This window comes from Hylobates moloch, unplaced genomic scaffold, assembly GCF_009828535.3.
Source record: "Hylobates moloch isolate HMO894 unplaced genomic scaffold, HMol_V3 SCAFFOLD_10, whole genome shotgun sequence".
Taxonomy (NCBI): domain Eukaryota; kingdom Metazoa; phylum Chordata; class Mammalia; order Primates; family Hylobatidae; genus Hylobates; species Hylobates moloch.
In genome coordinates, this window is record NW_026652285.1 from 15,699,882 (window position 1) to 15,723,427 (window position 23,546).

General features: G+C 41.5%; 1 protein-coding gene across 1 annotated transcript; it reads left to right on the plus strand.

Moving 5' to 3' along the window:
• The first annotated feature begins 337 nt into the window (after positions 1 to 337).
• TMIGD1 (transmembrane and immunoglobulin domain containing 1) lies at positions 338 to 18,684 on the plus strand. Its single transcript, XM_032162590.2, has 7 exons — positions 338 to 395; positions 2,229 to 2,335; positions 4,898 to 5,176; positions 9,952 to 10,230; positions 16,130 to 16,233; positions 17,799 to 17,839; positions 18,342 to 18,684. Exons 2-7 carry the CDS (start codon positions 2,254 to 2,256, stop codon positions 18,343 to 18,345), a joined length of 789 nt encoding a protein of 262 aa, XP_032018481.1. The 5' UTR covers positions 338 to 395; positions 2,229 to 2,253; the 3' UTR covers positions 18,346 to 18,684.
• The last annotated feature ends 4,862 nt before the right edge of the window (positions 18,685 to 23,546 follow it).

The window sequence follows — 23,546 nt, forward strand, 5'->3', positions numbered from 1 at the left end:
TTGGACTTGTCCCTTCACAATCCCCAGGCTAGATGATCAAAACGCAGCCATCTTACTTAAATATGACAATATTCAGTGAGATGCGCTGTAGATTTTTGCACAAGTTCAAGCTTTCTTGGAACAAATCATCCCTGTTAGTAATATCCGGCCCCACCTAGTAACCTAGGTACACATAGAAACTTAGATCTTAAGAAGATGTCTTTCCCAATTACTACCTTCTCTAAGACTCCATAAAGAGAAACAGACTTTGAACCCAAGTTATCTTATTTATTTGACCCTGCTGTCATAAAGTGTTCAAATTCAAGTATTATAAAGGATTGTAACAGGGAAAGCATTCAGGGTTTTCAGGCAGAGGAAGAGTTGGCCAAGGAAGTCAGCTTCTCAGAGCTCAAGAGGTAAGTGGTAAGACTGTGTTATATAGAAAGCAGAGAGTCATACAGATTAAAAACAAGCCAAGTGAGGGAAATACATTTTGAAAAGTTGCTTTCTCCGTGGAGTGGAGGGAAAGAGAAGACACAGATTCGCCCCTTTAATAGAGTGGGGTGAGGTCTGGCGAGAAGCCTGCACTCTCAGTTTTTATTGAGTACTTGTAGTGGAGAGTGCTTGAGAAAACTCTACTATTGACCACATTCTGCAATCATCACTATTACAACACTGTGATAGAAATCTTTTTGGCAAATATTTAAAATTACAAAAGAATCAATATTAGTAGTAATTGCATCTTACGAAAAGATTGATGCAGGCTTGTCTGCCAGAAAGGGTGAGCCTGGCATGAATGAAACTTACTCCTGTCGGGACACGCCTGGGACAGGGGAGGAGTGGAGTAGGTATAAGTATATTTCAGCTCTTGTAAGTTAATACTGGTGTTAAGGGGAGAGAACTCCCAGTGGCCAGGGACTGGAAAAGATTAACAGCAGCTTCTTTTTATTTTTTTATTTTTTATTTTTATTTTTTGAGACCGAGTCTCACTCTGTCGCCCAGGCTGGAGTGCAGTGGCGTAATCTTGGCTCACTGCAACCTCCACCTCCCAGGTTCAAGCAATTCTCCTGCCTCAGCCTCCCAAGTAGCTGGGATTACAGGTGCCCGCCACCATGCCTGGCTAATTTTTTTTTTTTTTTTTTTTGTATTTTTAGTAGAGATGGGGTTTCACTATGTTGGTCAGGCTAGTCTCAAACTCCTGACCTCAGGTAATCCACCTGCCTCAGCTCCTAAAGTGCTGGGATTACAGGCATGAGCCACTGCACCAGCCTAACAGCAGCTTTTAAAGGAAAAGAATATTAATCTAGGTAGTAGATTGGGTAGTAGGGTGGTTAAGAACATGGTCTTGGGAGTCCTGGGTTCAAATCCTGACCTTGACATTTACTGTCTGTGGGATCTCGGGCAAATTACATAATCTCTTTAAATCTACAGAAACGACCTCAAGAGGTTTGTTAGGAGGCTTAATTGTGACTGAAATGATGTATGTAAATTGTTTAGCACAGTCCCTATTGCACAGAAAGTTTTCCATATGTGGTTCACTATATTTATAATAGTACTCTTGAAAGGAAGTAATGAATATATGTTTTTTTCCCAGATGGAAGTGGAGAATATCTTAGGGAGAGGGAGAGTTGAAGCAAAAGCAAGAAGGGAGAAGGGACACCTTTATTATTTATTATTTTTAGTCTATACGGGTCAAGGGGAAGAGAGAAAGAGAATAGTGGGAGAAAGCCAAGATTAACATGGTGTAAACTAGAGGCCGTGTTTCAATCGAGTCTTTTCTAAGTACACACCATTTGAATCTATGGGATTTGGAGTAGTCTCAAAAACTCTCTATTATCAGAGAACATCTTTACAAAAACGACCCAAGAAAAACTTTCAGAACAAGAATTACTTTGTTCAGTAGGGACTGTCTGAGAATGACACAAGTTTCATTCTGTTAAAATGAAATTCTATCAGTTTCTCTGGGGAAGACTGGTTTTATCTTAACCAGGGCACCCTAACGCTGCTCTATCTGAAATAGCGTATTTCCTTGTGGTTTTCTTTATGTTGCTTTAAAAAAAAATTCCTTACTACTAAATGTACTTTGAACTTAGTCATACAGCGTTGTTTAATTAAAAGCTAGAAGTAGTACCGTTATAGCTGGGATGATTCATCTGGGACTTCATTTTAAATGCATAATAGACAGAAGGAACGTTCACAAACTCATTGTAGACCAAAGTACGAAATCAACTGCACTATTTTTCCCTTAGTAGATCTGACTTTAACTCATTAAAGATGGCATGGAAGAGCAGTGTCATAATGCAAATGGGAAGATTTCTTCTCTTAGTAATTTTATTTCTGCCACGTGAGATGACAAGTAAGTTAAAGTTCTTTTTGGCCTATTTTTAGATAAAGAAAAATTTCCGATTAAGAAAAATTATCAATGGGCATTGGATATATCCTTAAATTCCGAATTGGAATGACTACACAGTTAGCATGGTTCACAGTACAGAGGTCAGCTAACAATAAAAAATCAAATGGAGGCCGGGCGGGTGGCTCGCGCCTGTAATCCCAGCACTTTGGGAGGCCGAGGCAGGCAGATCACCAGGTTAGGAGATCGAGACCATCCTGGCTAACATGGTGAAATCCCATCTCTACTAAAAATACAAAAAATTAGCCTGGTGTGCTGGCGGGCACCTGTAGTCCCAGCTACTAGGGAGGCTGAGGCAGGAGAATGGTGTGAACCCAGGAGGCGGAGCTTGCAGTGAGTGAGCCGAGGTTACGCCACTGTACTCCAGCCTGGGCGACAGGGAGAGACTCCGTCTCAAAAAAAAAAAAAAAAATCAAATGGAAAAATATTGTTTTTAGGGTTTTATTATTACAAGACAAGGTGAAGTATTCTATTCTCTCCAGAGCCACCACCAGAATCCTCCTACATTTTAATGCATTTTATTACTAATGTTACCCCAAATAATCTTCTGTTTATCTGAACATACCATTTCACATTAAAATCTTTCCAGCATTTGCTCCCCTACCAGTCTTTTCTGATTTTAAAAGTAATGCATAGTCATTGTAAAATAAATTAGGCAATCTATAAAAAAATAAAGAAAAGTACAAATCCCCCCAAATACTTTCATCCAGAGATGACAACCACTCAATATTCCATATTTTTATAAAATACTAGACAACAATACCATTATCTTTACAAGTAGCTTAAGTTTTTTGTTTTTTTTGAGGAGTCTCACTTTGTTGCCCAGGCTGGAGTGCAGTGGCATGATCTCGGCTCACTGCAACCTTCATCTCCCAGGTTCAAGTGATTCTCCTGCCTCAGCCTCCCGAGTAGCTGGGATTACAGGAGCCTGCCACCACGCCTGGCTAATTTTTTTGTATTTTTAGTAGAGACAGGGTTTCACTATGTTGGCCAGGCTGGTCTCAAACTTTTGACCTCAGGTGATCCGTCTGCCTCAGTCTCCCAAAGTGTGGGATTACAGGCATGAGCCACCATGCCTGGACAGCTTAAGTTTTTTAAAAGGAAGGTTAATGTGTTTACAGAACATATTAACAAATGTTATCTGGGGTACAGGTTTATGACAGATAAATTTCTTTTTTAGCTTTTGTTGCTTGCTTCTGAACCAGAAAAATAAAAACCGAAATTCAAGTGTATTACTATGCAATGAATAAATTTCTAAAAGTCAGAGCTGAAAAAAAAAAAAAAAAAACAAAACAAAAAACAAAACCTGCTATGTATCCTGATCACCCAACCCACGAAGACTGGTCTACCACACAAACCTCAACTACTTAAACATCTTTTTATTTTTCTTCACTGCCAAAACAATATTAAAACATTATAGATGCAAGACCCAGTTTGTCCATAATCCTATCATTTAAGCAGAAAATGTTTTCAAATCAGTTCTTACTCGTCTGCATGTGCAATTTTGATACATTTGTAGTAATTATTAGAGCTTTAACTTATATTCTGCCTTTTTGCCTAAAGTTTATACCTTAAATATATTTCCATTTCATTCCCTTGTTTTCCCACTTTCAATCCCTTCAAGTAAACAAATTAAATATGGTATGTGTATATGTATATACATATATGCATGCGTGTGTGTGTATTCAATATATATGGGTTTTTTCCTGTCTTTTTTCCATGAAAAAAGACTTCCATTTATACACACATACACACATATGTATGTGATCATTCTGTATGTATTGGTTTCTAACCTGGTGCTTCTCACACTTCACTGCATATTAGAATCACCCGGGGGTGGGGGGTGGGGTGCTTTACACAACACAATGCCCAGATTGCACTCATGTCAACTAGTCAGATGTCTGGGGATGAGAACCAGGTATCACTACTTTTTCCTGGAGGCAAAGTCTTGCTCTGTCACCCAGACTGGAGTGCAATGGTGCGATCTTGGCTCACTGCAACCTCCACCTCCTGGCCTCAAGCGATTCTCCCCCCTTATCCTCCCAAGTAGCTAAAAGTATGGGTGCACACCACCACGCCTGGCTAATGTTTGTTTGTTTGTTTGTTTGTTTGTTTGTTTTTTTGTAGAGATGGAGTCTCACTATGTTACCCAGGCTGGTCTTGAACTCCTGAGCTCAAGCGATCCTCCCGCCTCTACCTCCCAAAGTGCTGGGATTATAGGCGTGAGCCACCGCACCCAGCTACATCAGTACTTTTTAAAAGATCCCTTGGTGATTCCAACGTGCACCAAAATTTGATGACCACATTTTAATCTTTTTCTTTTTCAGTTAACAGTACATTATGAATATTTTTCATGATAAAATCATATAGATCAATATGACTATTTTTAATTGTTGAGAGTTTATTTTGTTCTACTGATGTAACATAACTTATTTAACCAATCCCCTGTTCATGAGCATTTAGGTTGTTTACTCTGTATATCTAAACAGTTTCTCCCTGTACTCCCAGGTTCTGTTTTAACTGTGAACGGTAAAACTGAAAACTATATACTGGATACTACACCTGGCTCCCAAGCATCTCTGACATGTGCTGTTCAAAATCATACCAGAGAGGAAGAACTGCTGTGGTACCGAGACGAGGGGAGAGTGGATTTGAAATCTGGAAACAAAATCAATTCCAGCTCTGTCTGTGTCTCTTCCGTCAGTGAAAATGACAACGGAATCAGCTTTACCTGCAGGCTGGGGAGGGATCAGTCCGTGTCCATTTCGGTGGTGCTGAATGTTACTTGTGAGTGAGGGGAAAAGAAATAGCTGGTGGGTCTGTAATGTCTGTAACACAGGAAGTGGTAGTTGAAATCTAGGTCTTGGTATTGCCGAATTGCCCAATTTATGCTCCCGCCACAAAGCATGAGAGTACCTATTTCCCCTCACCCTCATGAGCACTGAGTATCACCAAACTCTGAGAATTTGCCAGCCTCCTCTGAAATTTTCTTTTCTTTTTATTTTCTTTTTTTCTTTTTTCTTTTCTTTTCTTTTTTCTTTTTCTTTTCTTTTCTTTTCTTTTCTTTTTTTTTTTTTTTTGAGACAGAGTCTCACTTTGTTGCCCAGGCTGGAGTGCAGTGCAGTGGTGCAATCTCGGCTCACTGCAACCTCCGCCTCCCGGGTTCAAGCGATTCTCCTGCCTCAGCCTCCTGAGTAGCTGGGACTACAAGCACCCACTACCACGCCGGCTAATTTTTAATTTTTGTATTTTTAGTAGAGACGGGGGGGTTCACCATGTTGGCCAGGCTGGTCTCGATCTCCTAACCTCAAGTGATCCACCTACCTCAGCCTCTCAAACTGCTGGGATTACAGGTGTGAGCCACTGCGCCCAGCGTATTTTCATTTTTTAAATTAAGAATGAAGGTGTTCACCTTCGTGTAAACATATTGGTCTTTTTTTTGTTTGTTTCCATGAAATGCCTGCTTGTATACTCAACTCATTTTTTTCCGTTGGGTTTTATGCCTTTTTCTCATTAATCTGTAAAAGGGCTTTGTAGATTAAGGAAATTAGTCCTTTGTCATTTTGAATTGTAAGTATTTCTCCTATTTGTTTTTGAAAATTTTTATAGTTCTTTTTTGCCATACTGAAATTTTAAATGTTTATATATTTAAAGCTACAAGTCTTTTCCTTTGTAGTGCCTAGCTTTTGTGTTCTGCTTAGACAGATTTTCATGGCCTGGCACAGTGGCTCACGCGTGTAATCCCAACACTTTGGGAGGCAGAGGCAAATGGATCAGTTAAGATCAGGGGTTCGAGACCAGCCTGACCAACATGGCGAAACCTGGCCTCTACTAAAAATACAAAAATTGGCCAGGTGCGGTGGCAGGCACCTGTAATCTCAGCTACTCAGGAGAATTGCTTGAACCCAAGAAGCGGAGGTTGCAATGAGCTGAGATGCCACCACTGCACTCTAGCCTGGGCAACAGTGTGAGACCCCATCTCAAAAAAAAAAAAAAAGATTTTCATTAGGGAATCTTTAAACATCACCTTAAAATCAAAAAAGGTGAAGCTCTTCAATGACTGGGTTCCAGGTATTGGTAACCCATTGGTGGAACTGTATAGGCTTAGGGGACTGTCAAGTGAAACAATGTAGATGATCACATGGGTCGTTGGGTGAAAAGCTGGTTCTGCATGAGAATGGTGTGGATGGTATGGCAATGGGTGAGGTATAAAGAAGCAGTATGATTTGGTAGAAAGACCCTATCTCTACAAACATAACATAGTGAGACCCTATTTCTACCAAAAAAAAAAAAAAAAGGTGTGTTTTTAATTAGCTGGGCATGGTGGCACACATCAGTAGCCCCAGCTTCTTGGGAGGCTGAGGCTAGAGGATCTCCTGAGCCCAGAAGGTTGAGGCTTCAGCAAGCTGTGATTGCACCACTGCATTTCAACCTGGGCAGCAGAGTGAGACCCCGTCCCAAAAAAAAAGATAAAAAGAAAAAAAGAAAAGAAAAAGACAGCTAAGGAAACTAAGGCCGGGACTAGGGGCTCAAATCATAGCTGCAGCTGAGAACAAAACACTAATTCCCAAGCTTCTAACCTAGTGCTTAAGTGCTTATTCCATGAAACTTTTTTTTTTTTTTTTGAGACAAGGTCTCACTCTGTCACCTACACCGCAGTGCAGTGGCACAATCTCAGCTCACTGTAACCTCTGCCTCCCAGGCTCAAGTGATCCGCCTGCCTCAGCCTCCCAAGTCGCTGGGACTACAGGCGCACACCACCACGCTGAGCTGATTTTTATATTTTTTGTAGAGATGGGGTTTTGCTATGTTGTCCAGGCTGATGGAACCCTCTTAAGGGAGACATGGCAGAAATGCCAACAATGTGATTTGATGACAAAGAAATTGTTTTCAGTTTTCCAGCCTCAATCCACTTTTTAAATTCTCTTTATAACAATCTCCTAAATATCATTGTTGCTAAGTGTGTGTGTGTGTGTGCGTGTGTGTGTGTATAGTTAATTGCTCAGTAATCCATAATGACAGTACTGACACAAAGTCATTAACCAATAAATCAAAATGAGCTCATAAAACGTGACAAGGGGCCGGGCACGGTGGCTCACGCCTGTAATCCCAGAACTTTGGGAGGCCGAGGCGGGCGGATCATGAGGTCAGGAGATCGAGACCATCCTGGCTAACACAGTGAAACCCCGTCTCTACTAAAAATACAAAGAAATTAGCCGGGCGTGGTGGCAGGCGCCTGTAGTCCCAGCTACTCGGGAGGCTGAGGCAGGAGAATGGCATGAACCCCGGGGGGCGGAGCCTGCAGTGAGCCAAGATCCTGCCACTGCACTCCAGCCTGGGCGACAGCGAGACTCCGTCTCAAAAAAAAAAAAAAAAAAAAAGTGACAAGGATATTATGTACCCTTCAAAGGCAGGACCATTATTGTTATAAATAGCAGAATCCAGAACTAAATGGAAGCTTGAAAATACACTGTTTGGGGGAGAATGTGGAGAAACAGGTCCTCTCATACATCGTTGCTGAAAGTTTAAATTGAGAACACCTCTTTCAAAATACTTACCAAAATTTAAAGTGTGCATATCCTATGACACAGCATTTCTCCTTCTAGATGTTAACCTTGGAGAAATACATGCACATGAGCATAAAGAGATATGTACAAGGATGTTTATTGTAGCATTGTTTAACATTTTAAAATGAAAACAACCTAAAGCCCATCAAAACTTAATTACATCAAATGAATAAAGTCATACATTATAATACTACAGCATTCTAAAAGCAATAAGCTAGATCTCTGTGGTTCAATATGAACATATCTCAAAAACATGCAAGTTATTGAGAGAAAGGAAGTATTTTATGTAAATCCTTCCCATGTCCCTAAAATAATATGATATATTTCCTATGGGTACACTATATGTATAGAAAACTATTTAAGAAAAAAGAAATATAGGGAAGGATTTACACCAAACTCATAGTAGTGGATATCTCTGGGGATCAGGAAGTGACCAGCTTGGATCTTAGCTTTATCTGAAATGTTCTAATTTTTACAGAGGGGATATTCACATATACTGATATGCTTAAATTAATTTCAAATATTTAAATAAAAAAGAAATCACTAACAGAATCTGTCCACAAATGGAATTGTTCTATTTGGCAATTATGTTCTCTATTCCAGCAGCTTCCTGCATATCTGAATACCATATAACATCCTTGTTGGATATGATACAGAATTCAAGCTCATTCCAAAGAGCAACAAAATGTCATTCTTCTGAGAGAGTTATTAATAGCACAGCCTACTCAAGGTCTAATTATTCAGTGTGCAGATTATACAAGCTCTCTTTTCCTCCTTCTCCGTCTCTTTTTCCTAGTTCCCACTCTCCAACCATTTCATTACTATTCTGCACTTCTGCCAGAATATGCACAGTGATATACGTGTTTGACTGTCTATGGGTCTACAACTGCCCTTATTGTAGAGGGAAAAAGGAGTTGCTCACACAGAGGGATGAGAGGGACTCACTTGCCTTCCACAGATGCCAGAGTTCTCATGCTTAGAACACCTTCTGGCCGGGCGCGGTGGCTCACGCTTGTAATCCCAGCACTTTGGGAGGCGGAGGCGGGCGGATCACGAGGTCAGGAGATCGAGACTACGGTGAAACCCCGTCTCTACTAAAAAAAAATACAAAAAATTAGCCGGGCGTGGTGGCGGGCGCCTGTAGTCCCAGCTACTCGGAGAGGCTGAGGCAGGAGAATGGCATGAACCCGGGAGGCGGAGCTTGCAGTGAGCCGAGATCGCGCCACTGCACTCCAGCCTGGGCGACAGAGCGAGACTCCGTCTCAAAAAAAAAAAAAAAGAACACCTTCTGGGAGGAGGACATTATTTCTAGAGCACCACTGAGAAAACGCAAAGATGCATTGGTGAATATGTTACCAAGGCAATGGTTTGATAAAATGCAAAAACAGACGGTGGGAGTAACCCTCAAAACCACCACCACCGTAATAATAATAATGGCTAGCACTGTGGCAAATTCTTTACAGGGATTATTTTGTTTAATCTTTACAGCATCTCAGGAGATGTATGATTATCCCAATTTTTTTTTGCATGAGAAACAGAGGCCTTAGCAGTTAGTTAACTGTCTCAAAGTCACAGTAAATGGTGTAGATGGAATTAGGTCTAATTGCAATGTATGCCTTCTTAATTTTGTACTGTTTTGTGCAACACCAGCACAGGTTGGTTTATTAATTCTCAGAGAAGAAAGACTCAAGGCTTATACTCTTGGGTAGTGTTACAAATCGTCTGCTTGTCATAGATCATTACTATATATATCATGCTCATAATCATATATTGTTTCATGGTTTGTCTTCTTCATCACATTAAAAGTTCTATGAGATTTGGAACTGGAAGTGTTATTTGCCCTTGTTACCCCAGTGCTTGACACACCATACGTATTTAATAAATTTTTGTCAAATGAATAAATGACCACATGAGATAGACTGAAGGAAGACTTTGAACTCTGACAGTGAACTATTGCTTATCTGCTAATTAAATCTAAATGCTTGAGTCTTGCAGTTCCTCCTCTCCTAAGTGGAAACGACTTCCAAACAGTTGAGGAAGGCAGTAACGTGAAGTTGGTTTGCAATGTGCAAGCCAACCCCCAGGCTCAAATGATGTGGTACAAAAACAGTAGTCTCCTGGATCTAGAGAAAAGCCATCACCAAATCCAACAGACAAGTGAGTCTTTTCAGCTGTCAATCACCAAAGTCGAGAAATCTGACAACGGAACCTACAGTTGTATTGCAAAGTCATCTCTGAAAACGGAGAGCTTGGACTTTCACCTGATTGTTAAAGGTAACACTCTTTTTAAGTAATACCCAGCACAGTGCAAAACTCACACCAGATGCTCAGTGAATATTTTTGGTGACAATAAATGACAATAACAGCTATGATTAGTGGCCAGGATTTTCTCTGGATAATCATCCCCATCTAAGGATTTTTCCACTAAGAATTCTAGTCCATCCTTTTAGGGAAATCATGCCCATTCCATACAGGACACTGTTTTTTGAGCAAGAATCCTTTCTTAGAACCAAATATAGGAAACAATTCTGCCTGGCTTTTAGGGAAGAGTATTTCCATGAATTCTTCTGGGCAACAAGGTGTGTAGCAACTGGACTTTTGAGTTCACAGGTTCATAACTAACAAAAGAGAAGTAAAAAACACACAGAGAAGAGAAATTAGGACTAGATAAGAAAATGGATCTCTACAATCACTCCTAACTCAAATTCTAACCTGTAGGGTAATCAGCAGAGAGAGTAGGAAAAAATAAGGGGAAAAAAAGCCCTTTCTCTTGGATTCATGCCTCGTCTACCCAGGGTTATCACCTCCACAATGACAGAACAAATGACGCTCTGTGGGGTTTTCCCTCCTCATATTTCTTGCTCATACAAAAAGAGAAAAGCAAAATACCTGGGGTAGCAGATGCCAAAAATGCTCATTCACACATGGTCTGCTCTCATGCTAGCACACCAGGAGCAGCCCAACAAGCTGAGACTCCAATATCTTGTTAGAACATTATTCACTTTGTCATTTGCCTCCCTGTGCTCACTCATTGCCAGTCTTGTCAGTCCCTAGGAAGCCAACGGAATCCCTGCCAGAAGTGCTGTGGTGATGTAACCATAGGACATCTTATTTCCTTCCCCTTGGGGGGAAGGGTTATGGGATATGAAAAGAGTGGCTAGTGGGGAAGAAGAGTTACTGGTGGTTGAATGCCCATCACTGTGATTCCTGGAATGATCAGTAATTCGTCCTGCAGAGCACTAACAATTGCTCAGGGGCTACTTGTTTTAAAAACCAAACCCACAAATATCCTGAGTACCCATGAGATAGAAGCAGTGAAAAAAGCTTTGTGGCTATTTACCTGCCCCAAGACCACAAAAGCTTGGAAGGGTGGGCCTCATGCCCTGCCATCCTGACTATGAATACCACACTTGGAGGCCAGGGAATTATATCCCTCCTGGTTAAGAAGAAATCGTAATTGTTCTGTGTCACATTAAAAAAAAATACAGCTTGTGTGGCAATCAGGATGCTAGCTTAGCAAATTGGCTTTCAGGTGGGCAGAAACTTGTTTTGGGTGGGGCTCTTCCAAACCAACTTGTTTTTCTTATTTCTTCTTGCTTAGCTACTTCCCACGGCTGGTGGCATAAATTCTCTGCTGCTGGGGCTCGGGCTAAATGCCAAGATTTTCATGAGTCCTCTCCTGGCTTCACGGCTCAGTGAGGAAGTACCTAAATGAGGCCATGCAAAGCTACAAATGACATCACAGATCTTTTCTTGAGCACAAGATTTAGCCCATGTGTTGGGATTATTTAACCATGATGAATATAGGAGGGAAATATCAGGTCTGGTTACAAATGAGACCATAAAACAGGATCAGGGGAGAGGCGCAGTTATGTAATTACCCTTGCCAAAGTCTCTTTTTTTCTTTCTTTTTCTTTGATTTTTTCGGAGACAGGGTCTCGCTCTGCCACCCAGGCTGGAGTGCAGTAGTGTAATCATAGTCCACTGCAGCCTTATCCCCCCAGGTTCCAGTCATCTTCCCACCTCAGCCTCCTGAATAGCTGGAACAGGTGCGTGCCATCACAACCAGCTAATTAAAGAAATTGTTTTTGTAGAGATGAAGTCTTGCCATGTGGATCAGGCTGGTCTTGAATTCCTGGGCTCAAGCAATTTGCCACCTCAGCTTCCCAAAGTGCTGGGGTTACAGGCATGAGCCACCATGCCCAGACCAAAGTCACTTTCAACAGAAATTTGGAATCCAAAGTAAGCCAATGGGTAAGGTAGTTTACTTCAGTTTGTGTATAGAATAAGAGCTGTCGGCCAGGCGCAGTGGCTCACACCTATAATCCCAGCACTTTGGGAGGCCGAGGCGGGTGGATCACGAAGTCAGTGGTTTGAGACTAGTCTGACCAACATGGTGAAACCTGTCTCTACTAAAAATACAAAAAAAATTACCCGGGCGTGACAGTAGGCACCTGTAATCCCAGCTACCTGGGAGGCTGAGGCAGGAGAATTGCTTGAAACCAGAAGGCAGAGGTTGCACTGAGCCGAGATCGCACCACTACACTCTAGCCTGGGCAACAAGAGTGAAACTCTGTCTCAAAAAATAAATAAATAAAAACGAAAAATAGAGTAAGAGCTGTCACATGGGGCTTCATTTTACCTAGCTTGGTAAAAATATTCCAACCTGTGACTGAATTCTGATTTCTTTTTCTTATTGTCCCACCTTTACTTCCCCTTTGTTTTGAATCTTGCAAATAGAGGGCCTCCCCGGTAAGTTGAGGGGCCTTTGGTGTGTCCCAGAGCTGGCTAGCACAGAACCAGGGCTTAAAAGAAAAAGGCTCACTGAGCAAAGTTTCTCCATGGGGTGATGTGACCCATACCTTCGTGAGAATAATCTTTAGAAACAGCTAAGAGGGGGCAAAAATGTAATCCATGTATTTCCCAAAATCATCCAGAGCAGGAAATGGCAAAAAGGTAATTACAGGCTGGGTGGGATGGTTCATGCTTGTAATCCCAGGACTTTGGGAGGCCAAGTGGGAGGGTTGCTTGAGCCCAGGAGTTCCAAAACAGTCTAGGCAATGTATTGGAACCCTGGCTCTACAACAAATCGAAAAATTAACTGGGTGTGGTTGCACGCACTGGTAGTCTCGACTACTCAGGAGGCTGAAGTAGGAGGATCTCAGCCCTAGAGGTCGAGGCTGCAGTGAGCCATGATCATGCCACTGCACTCCAGTCTGAGTGACAGAGTGAGACCCTGTCTCCAATAATACTAATAATAATAATAATAATTGGTTAGTGTGTTACACAGTTATGGGGACAGGGGAGATAAACCCTATTTCATAATCTTAAGGTATATAGGGATTGGGCTTTGAAATTAAATTTACCTAAAGTCACTTCTTCCCCTCTTCCCTGGCTTTTGCCCTTCACTTGCTAACTCATGACCCTGTTTCCTTTCTAATACTTAATCTGTAGTATCTGTTTGTTTAATGTCTGTCTCCCCCACTAGAAGATGAGCTCCATGAAGGCAGAGGAGCCTTCTACACCTGTCCTATTTTTTACAGAGCTGAACACACATTAGTCACTCAGTAAATATTTGTTGAGTGCACCTCAATTCATAAACTCAATTGTGCGATAAATAGCACATGCTCAATTCCCTTTAAATGCCTAAAATGTTACTTAAGCCATGACTGAAGCTCCTTTCCCTCGTTGGGTGGCATCAGAATGGGGCTCAGACAAAGTCACTTTAAAACCTTTGTTGACTTGAAGCACTTTTACTTTACTTTTTTTTAAGAAATGGGGTCCTGCCAGATGCCGTGGCTGACGCCTGTAATTGCAACACTTTGGGAGGCCCAGGTAGGAGAATTGCTTGAGGTCAGGAGTTCAAGACCAGCCTGGGCAACATACCCAGGCTCCATCTCTAAAAATAAAAAAAGTAGGGTTGGCTAGGCATGGTGGCTCACACCTATAATCCCAGCACTTTATGAGGCCAAGGCAGGCAGATCACTTGATGTCAGGAGTTCGAGACCAGACTGGCTGACATGGCGAAACACTGTCTCTACCTAAAATACAAAAATTATCTGGGCATGGTGGTGTACACCTGTAGTACCAGCTACTTGGGAGGCTGAGGCAGGAGAATCGCTTGAACCCAGGAGACAGAGGTTGCAGTGAGCTGAGATCAAGCCACAGCACTCCAGCCTGGGTGGCAGAGCAAGATTCTGCCAAAAAAAAAAAAAAAAAGGGGCTTCACTATGTTGCCCAGGGTAGAGAGCAGTGGCTATTCATAGGTGCAATCATAGGGTGCTATAGCCCTGAACTCCTGGGCTTAAGCAATCCTCCTGCCTCAGCCTCCCAAGTGGCCGGGACTACAGGTATACCACCCAGCCTGGCTTTCACGTTTACTTTTGAGAGTTTCATTCCATATCATATCAAAGATATTAAAACAAAGCACATTATATGTGCTTTCTGCTGTAAAATTTTTGAAAGAATTTTTATAACTTGTATAGATTTTGAATTTTGTTATAAATAAGTTACTCATTTGGTTCTTGAGGTTTAAACATTATTATTTAACAATTGGGTTAGAGTTGATGCCAGGTTGCATTTTACAGATGCTGAAACATTGATTAATTTTGATTAATTTTGCTACTTTCTTTTCATATCTTGGGGCCAATCATTTTTTTCTGGGTCTCAAATATTTTCATAGGCTCTTAGAAAGCTTGCAAACACAGGCACTATGCCTACAGTGACTGATAAATAAAGTAGCTCTTGGCCAGGTGCGGTGGCTCATACCTGTAATCCCAGCACTTAGGGAGGCCAAGGCAGGTGGATCACAAGGTCAGGAGATCGAGACCATCCTGGCTAACACAGTGAAACCCTGTCTCAACTAAAAATACAAAAATTATCTGGGCATGGTAGCACGCACCTGTAATCACAGCTACTTGGGAGGCTGAGGCAGGAGAAATACTTGAACCTGGGAGGCAGAGGTTGCAGTGAGCCGAGATTGCACCACCATACTCCAGCCTGGGCAACAGGAGCAAAACTCTGTCTCAAAAAAAAAAAAAAAAAAAATACCTCTCAATTGACCTGGCGTTTAGAAAATAAAGGGGTAGGCTTTCACTTCCAAGCTGTCATGGTTGCTGCTGATCTCTTCCTAGTCCAAGTTAGAAGTAGGCTCTCTGTCTTTGCATGGCATTTAGAGAGATGCAGAAACATTTGCCAAGGTTGGGAAGGCTAATGCTTAGAGTCCTACTTCCCTTGAGACACTATGCAGCCACCTACCTTCTATAATGTCTTGTCACCTGCTTGGGGCACCATTGCAGTACAGGTACAAGGCTCCCCACTGCTTTTGAGGCCCACAGACCTCTCTCTCCTTCTTAGTCCAGAAAGCTCTCCACCCTTTCTCTTCTTGCTCTCAAAGCCTTCCTCCCTCTCTTCCCTCACCCACCCCCGGATACTTCCCAATATATTTTGGGCTTTTCAAAATCCAGGCAAAACCATTGACTTCAATCTACTTCTGCTCTGTGTGTGGCAAAAACTGTGGGTGAAGGAAGCACAAAATGGTCTACTTGTTTTAGGGGAGTTACTCATATTACAATAAATTATTATTCCACAAAGGAATTGATTCAAAACCTGCCTCTACCATTTACCAGTTCTGTGACTATTTTTTTTTTTTTTTTTTTTTTTTTTTGGAGACAGAGAGAGTCTTGCTCTGCCACCCAGACTGGAGTGCAGTAGCGTGACCCTGGCTCACTGCAATCTCTGTCTCCCGGGACCAAGCAATTCTCCTGCTTCAGTCTCCCAAGTAGCTGGGACTACAGGCACTCGCCACCATGCCCAGCTATATATATATATATATATATTTTTTTTTGTACAGATGGGGTTTCACCATGTGGGCCAGGCTGGTCTTGAACTCCTGACCTCAAGTGATCTGCCCGCCTCAGCCTTCCAAAGTGCTGGGATTCCAGGCATGAGCCACTGCACCCGGCCTAGTTCTATGACTTTGGACAAGCACTCTAACCCCTCAAATCCCCTGGTTCCTCACCTGTAAAATGAGGACAATCATACCTACCTTTTGAGATTGTTGAGAAGGTTTAATTAAGGGGATGATATACATAAAGTTCAAGGCACCATTGCTGGGACTTATTGGAAGTATATAAATGTTCATTCTTATTCCCTGTGTTTGCATTTCCAACAGATAAAACTGTGCGTGTACCAGTAGAGCCCATTATTGCTGCATGTGTTGTGATCTTTCTGACATTGTGCTTCGGACTGATTGCTAGAAGAAAGAAAATAATGAAGGTATCTAAGTATTCTGAGCTATTTAAGTAAAAAGCCATCATCTGAATAAAGGCAGAAAGCTAGAAATATAAGTGACTTCAGTTAGGAACCCTTCTTGGCAAAGTCGAATCTGATGTTTCTGCCATGAGATCTAAAATACAGTTGCTCAAGGGAATAAAAATTATATGTATATTATGAGTACAGATTTACGAAGAAGAGAAGTACACATGGGCAAAGCCTGAATTGAAAATAGCTGTGTTGCCAGGGGTAGGCAATTGGGGGTTGATTTTCCTTCCTTTTAAATTTCCTTTTATTGTTGCTATGGTACCTGTGGTATACTAAATAAATATAGGGAGGAACATCTGCTCTAGATTCAGAGAGCTGCATGAAAAAGATGGCACTGGCTGCTCACCTCTGGACTATAGCCACATGCCCTGGCTGCAGTGGACTGGTGTTTGAATTATAAAGTGGTTATCCTCATTGGTTGGTATGATTCAGAATACGTGCATGCTTAGGTTAATGCCATGCATTTGACTCTGCCAGCTAATTCAGTGCCAAAGGAGAGCAAATATGGCAGAAAGCCCTAGGCTGGGTTCATCATTCAGCAAGGGGCATTCTCCTTGGAACACAGAGTAACAGGGCAGCCATGTCTCTCAAGAAGCAATTCACTCCACCCCCTATTCCAATCCCAAGCATACTTTTGTTGTGGTTTCTTTTCTTTCTTTCTTTCTTTTTTATTTTTTTGAGATAGAGCTTTACTCTCTCTCCCAGGCTGGAGTGCAGTGCCATGATCACAGCTCACTGTAGCCTCAACCTCCTGGGCTCAAGTGATCCTCCTACTTCAGCCTCCCTAATAGCTGGGACCACAGGCACGCACCACCGTGCCCGGCTAATTTTTGTATTTTTTGTAGAGACAGGGTTTTGCCGTGTTGCCCAGGCTGGTCTCGAACTCCTGAGCTCAAGTGATCTGCCCGTCTCAGCCTCCCAAAGCACTAGGATTACAGGCATGAGCCACTACGCCCAGCCACAAAGCATTTTTTTTTTTTTTTTTTTTTTTTTTTGAGATGGAGTCTTGCTCTGTCACCTCGGCTGGAGTGCAGTGGCACGATCTCAGCTCACTGCAAGCTCCACCTCCCAGGTTCACGCCATTCTCCTGCCTCAGTTTCCAGAGTAACTGGGACTACAGGCACGCGGCACCATGCCTGGCTATTTTTTTGCATTTTTAGTAGAGACGGGGTTTCACCATGTTGGCCAGGCTGGTCTTGAACTCCTGACCTCAAGTGATCCACCAGCCTTGGCCTCCCAAAGTTCTGGGATTACAGGCGTGAGCCACTGCACTCAGCGCATTCTTTTTCTATAAAAAAGTAAACACTCAAGTATCTAAGACACTGGAAGCATCTTAACTAAGAGTTACATCTTCTCTGCGTTTAATAAAAACTACTAGTGTGGCCCCAAAAACGACACCTGAGCCAGTGCAGAGGTGGCTGTATTTCCACTCACCTGTCCTCGAGCCATCTTAATGCATTCAAAATATTTCTCCATGGGCCTTAAAAAGCAGGCTAATTTACTGCCATGTTTGCTTTTAGCGCTGCATGAAGGATAAAGACCCTCACAGGGAAACAGCTCTGTAAGTACTCTAGGCCGGGACCAGTGCTTTTTAAATAAGCAGATGAATAGCCGTGATATGCATCACTCTAGACAAACTCCAGAGATGGGAGGTGCTGGAAGGGGAAGGGGTTCAAAGGAGAATAGAAGGTGGAGGAAAATTTGCCTCCACTTTAGAGGAAGACAGGTTGAAAAGTTGCCTAGAATAGAGAACACCTTTAGTCCTAAGCCTGCTCCCTCTTTAAGTGAGTTTGTCCAACGTTTGTGCAACTGCATTTTATTGCCACACAACACAAATGCTCTGGAGGAAGTCACTGCTCCATACTGCTTTACAACAAGGCCAGGAACCACATTCATCCTCATACTGCCTTCTCTTTGCAGTTTCGTTTAGCGCTTCTAGCATATGTGAAGTGGGTAGCGGGTAATAAGAACAAAGGCATGTTGTCAGAGAGTATGGGTTTTGTTTTGAATTTTTTTCTTATTGCTATGAGCATCATTATCATTAATTTCTTCATTCATTTCAGATGAGAAAGCTGAGATGCCATCGAATACAGAGAGAGTTTTGCATCAGGACCTCCACAATTTATGTAGTCCCATCTGTATTTATTGCTATTATTAAATTCACTCCAGTCACTTCTGTTTCATTAATCACTTAACAGTAGTTGTTAGGACTAATTTGATACACTTGTGGAACATTTTTATGGAAAGAGCTATTAAGAATGAAAAGTAAGATTTCGTTAAGGCTTCTCATTGAGGTCTATGTTAATTAATTGAGATTTGTTCCAAATAGGTTGGTAATCATTTACTGTTTAGTGTGTTTTTTTCTAGGTAGGAGATACTTGGGTCTCACAAATTGGTGCAGGAAGCATATAAAAAATACCAGTTATGCCAGCTGTAGTGGCTCATACAATCCCAGCACTTTGGGAGGCTGAGGCAGGCAGATCACTTCAGGCCAGGAATTCAAGATCATCCTGGCCAACATAGTGAAAACTATCTCTACTAAAAATACAAAAAGCCGGGCGTAGTGGCGTGCACCCGTAATCCCAGCTACTTGGGAGGCTGAGGCAGGAGAATTGCTTGAACCTGGTAGGCAGAGGTTGCAGTGAGCTGAGATGGCACCACAGCACTCCAGCCTGGGCGCCAGAGCAAGACTCTGTCTCAAAAACAAACAAACAAAAAATCAATTATTGTCTACCTTCACTGTCATTTCATGAAAGAAATGTTTTAGGACTAAAGAAAGAAAGAAGACTATAATCTTGAAATATAAGATGCTCCTTTAAATGGAATAAATTTAGTATTATGAAAAACTCAGCATATGTTCTTATTTTTCTCATTTCATTGTAGTTGACATGGTCATAAAATTTATGAGCTCTGTGTGGCAATGAATGTTCAAAGAGCAATGAAAATGGTCATTTGTGTCACACTATCTGTACTAATTATGAGTCAGCCTGTACTTTTCTCATACCTCTCCCGTTTAAACCACAGCTCTCTTATAATTTATCATTGACTTTCCCCATCTCCATTCTTTCTTCATTTTTTCCCCATAAGAGTTTATGCTTCTCTTTCCCACACAACTGGGGAGCTTGTGGGGAGGCAGCCTTGGCCAGAATCATCTTTGATGTCTCTTCTGTGCTCCTCCTCTGTCTTAGAAAAACAAAACAAAACTGTTTTCATCTAATTTTGCAGTAGCTAAATGTGCCACGGTGCAAGACAGATCTGCTGTCAGACAAGTGGTAAAAAGCCTTCTTGACACAGAAGCAAAAAGAAGAAATTAGCAGAATGTATGAAATCTCAACAGACTTGTTTCTAAAAAGAACAGACATAATCCTCCTGTTAGTCTCTCTTTGCTTCCTTGGAAACTTCAGTATGGAATGGATGAGAGAGAGACCGCTACAGACTGTGGGTTACAGATTTCTCTGTCTTCTTAGAGGATCCAGCAGGGTTTTTTGGGGAAGCCTCCCGATCATGTTCCTCACTCGAGAGTTCTTAAAGTAGAATCTGGAAACCCTAGGAGAATGCTGTAAGGATAAAATAGGATTATGAAAAAATCTGAACGTTTAGACGATTAAGTAGAAGCCATGAGACGGTAAAGCAAAAAACACATCTCAGGCAATGATGGTTGGGATAGTTTAACATGGAAAAGGAAACAGAAAACATACATATCAAATTGGACTTGGAATCAGGAGACCAGAGTTCTAGTGTTGGCTCCGTTAACTTGGGCAGGAAAAACTCTCTTGGGCCTTTGGGAAATGAGGAGGTTAGATTAGGAGATCCTTATCCTTAAAGCACACGTTAGCTTCAAAATTCTATAATTCTCAAAAGATCCTACATAATTTAGTTAAATGCTGGAAAGAGTTGGCAAGAAAGACTGAAAATGTAATCCCTTTGCCCCACCTAGTAGAATTATGAATCAGCTTTATTCTAGGACATATAACAATCCTTGAGAATTACAGGTCATAAGTAAAGAGTTTCCTCACCCTTATAAAATACAGTGGCCTTGTACATTAGCACAGGCAAGGAACATTAACTAGTTTTAACAGAGCACAGCAATATTGTAAATGGTCATTGCATTGCATTTTGCCTTGCAGGATGGGAAAAACAGAACCTGTATTAAAAACTATGTACATTATTAACACTAAAATCATGAGTGAGCCTGCCTGAGGAGGACATGAAATTCCAGTACTCGAAAGAGGACTCCACTGCCTTTTTCCAGATGTCTTTTCTACTTACTATCAGATACCTGAAATTTCAACATTCATTCTTCTGGCTTTTACCCATAGGACTAAAAGTAGCAGCAGAGAAGTGACAATGTCAGTGGCTCCCTTCTCAACCTTTCCACCAGTAAGGATACCTCTTGTTATTATCACATTCTCTTTCTTGGGCCCCATTTTCCCAAGAACTAATCTATGAAGCAAACTTTATTTATTAAATAATAATAATTATCTGTCCGGGCACGGTGGCTCACGTCTGTAATCCCAGCACTTTGGGAGGCCGAGGTGGGCGGATCACTTGAGGTCAGGAGTTCAAGACCAGCCTGGTCAACATGGTGAAACCCCGTCTCTACTAAAAATACAAAAATTAGCCAGGTGTGGTACGGCACACCTATAATCCCAGCTACTAGGGAGGCTGAGGCAGGAGAATTGCTTAAATCTAGGAGGCAGAGGTTGCAGTGAGCCAAGATTGCAACACTGCACTCCAGCCTCAGCAACACAGTGAGACTCTGTCTCAAAAATAATAATAAGGCCAAGCACGGTGGCTCACACCTGTAATCCTAGCACTTTGGGAGGCTGAGGCGGGTGGATCACCTGAGGTCAGGAGTTTGAGACCAGCCTGGCCAACATGGAGAAACTCCGTCTCTACTAAAAATACAAAAAAATTAGCCAGGCGTAGTGGTTGGCATCTGTAATCCCAGCTACTCAGGAGGCTGAGGCAGGAGAATCGCTTTAACCTGAGAGGTGGAGGTGGCAGTGAGCCGAGAACATGCCATTGCATTCCCACCTGGGTGACAAAAGTGAATCTCCATCTCAAAATAAATAAATAAATAATAATAATAATAAAATAATAATAATAATTATCTGTTTTTCCAATTTTTAAAACATTAATCAATGATATCTGTTTGCCATTTTGATCTTCTTTTATGACAATACAGTTACCTAGTTGACAGAATTCCACCTAAAAGCAAAGAAATCTGGTGCTTTAGTTAACCTGTGCAGTCTTTTAGAGGTTAAAGATATAATCATTGCCAATAGGCTTTTTGAATCATTGAAAAAAACCTCACAAACCTCTTTCCCCACCAGCTTTACCCTGTCATCACCACCGTCATGACTACTTTCCTGACCCTATTGGCCAGGGGTCATAGATTCAAATTCTTACAGGGAAAAATTCAAATTCTTCACTCATCGATCAAGCAGATCGATGAGTGAAGCAGGCTAGATGTACAATAATAGGGAGTTGTGGGGACTGTGGCAAACAACACATCTGTGTCCAAAAGAAGGCTGATAATTATAATCAGGGACTGATCTTCTGATTCTTTTTTTTCCTCTCTCTCTTTTTTTTTTTTTTTTGTAAGACAGTGTCTCGTTTTGTCAGGCTGTAGTGCAATGGCACAATCTTGGCTCACTGCAACCTCCACCTCCCGAGTTCAAACGATTCTCATGCCTCAGCCTCCCAAGTAGCTGGGATTACAGGCATGCACCACCATGCCCGGCTAACTTTTGTATTTTTGGTAGAGACACAGTTTCACCATATTGGCCAGGCTGGTCTTGAACTCCTGGCCTCAAGTGATCCACCTATCCTGGCCTCCCAAAGTTCTGGGATTACAGGTGTGAGCCACTGCACCTGGCCAGATCTTGTGATTCTTTAAGAGAAGTCAGAGATCTGAATTTTTATGTGTAATTCCTCTAATTTAAAAATGTGTTTGTTCGTTTGTTTGTTTTAATCCTGAATGTCTAGGAGTAGAAGAATCCTATATGCCATCCTCTGGCAGGTAAGTTACAACACTGTTCACTTGGGCTTTCATTGTCTCATGGAGATTTTTGTGAAACAGCTCTTGGAATTCTCACTCATTGCTTCCCCAGAGATCAGGCAAGATCATGAGGAGCTAAGTCAGGGGACAGTTAGTTATGGTCTGCTGAGGACTTTATGCACATGATTTGACTCTGTAAACAATCCTATGAAATGGTCATGATTGTCACAACTTTGGAGATGAAGACACTGGGTTCAGAATGCATAATTAATGTATACAGAGTGACTAAGCTGAGATTCATACCTGGGCTGATCCAAAGCCTGGGACTGGAGTAGGAAAGAGGATATCACAGAAGGGGTAAAGGTTGAATAATAAAAACGTCACCTCTTTCATAATATGCTGAGATATCTCATAATACGCTGCGTGATAACAGTACAACCCCACTTCTAATGACCTGCAGAGAAATTATTTCTGGAAATAAAGGAAATTTACAATAACCTTAGTTGGAGAACCTCTTGGAAATGTTACGACACTCCTTGAGATAATTTGCAACACCTTGCAGTGTTGCAGGACTGGAGCTGAGAATTTCTGCCCTAAATATTTGCTTGTCCTCCTAATGATAGTAATCACCAAGTATTACTCTTTGTCAAGGGGTTTGCATAGATCATTTCCGATCTTTGCAACAACCCCTGAAAGGTAGGCGTTGAAGCCTCCATTTTATTGGCAAGGAAAGGGAAGAGTTGAGAAACAATATAACTTAATGCAATAACAGTAGTGCAAGCCAGAATAAAATTCGTCTCATTTTATTTTAAAAAATCAAATCGTGCTTAATCTCATGCCAGAGACTATAGGGAATAAAATTGACATATTAATCACAAATTTCCTAATACTCAGATAATCTTTTCCCAAGAGTCTATCTCTGCAACTTCAAGGTTGCTATGTGGCAAACAACTTACATCACGGGTTGTTTACATATACACACTGGTGGAAAACATTTACATACACATACTGGTGGAAAACTGGCGAACACTATTGTAAATTCACAAAAAAAGGTGAGTTCTCAGAAAATTGTACATATATATACATATACACACACACACATATATATACACACCCACATATATGTACATATACAGATATATATATAATGGAAGAACTTCAGATCTATATACATATATATGTATATTTTTATTTATGTATATATATATATTTTTATATATATACATAAAAAAGGAAGATCTGGAGTTCCTGCCAACATATCCCT

Excerpts from the sequence above, each read along its gene's own strand:
- TMIGD1 (XM_032162590.2), top strand. The coding sequence starts at position 2,254 with ATGGCATGGAAGAGCAGTGTCATAATGCAAATGGGAAGATTTCTTCTC. Across the intron at positions 2,336-4,897 it reads TCTGCCACGTGAGATGACAA|GTTCTGTTTTAACTGTGAAC; the intron begins GTAAGTTAAAGT and ends CTGTACTCCCAG. Across the intron at positions 10,231-16,129 it reads CTTTCACCTGATTGTTAAAG|ATAAAACTGTGCGTGTACCA; the intron begins GTAACACTCTTT and ends CATTTCCAACAG.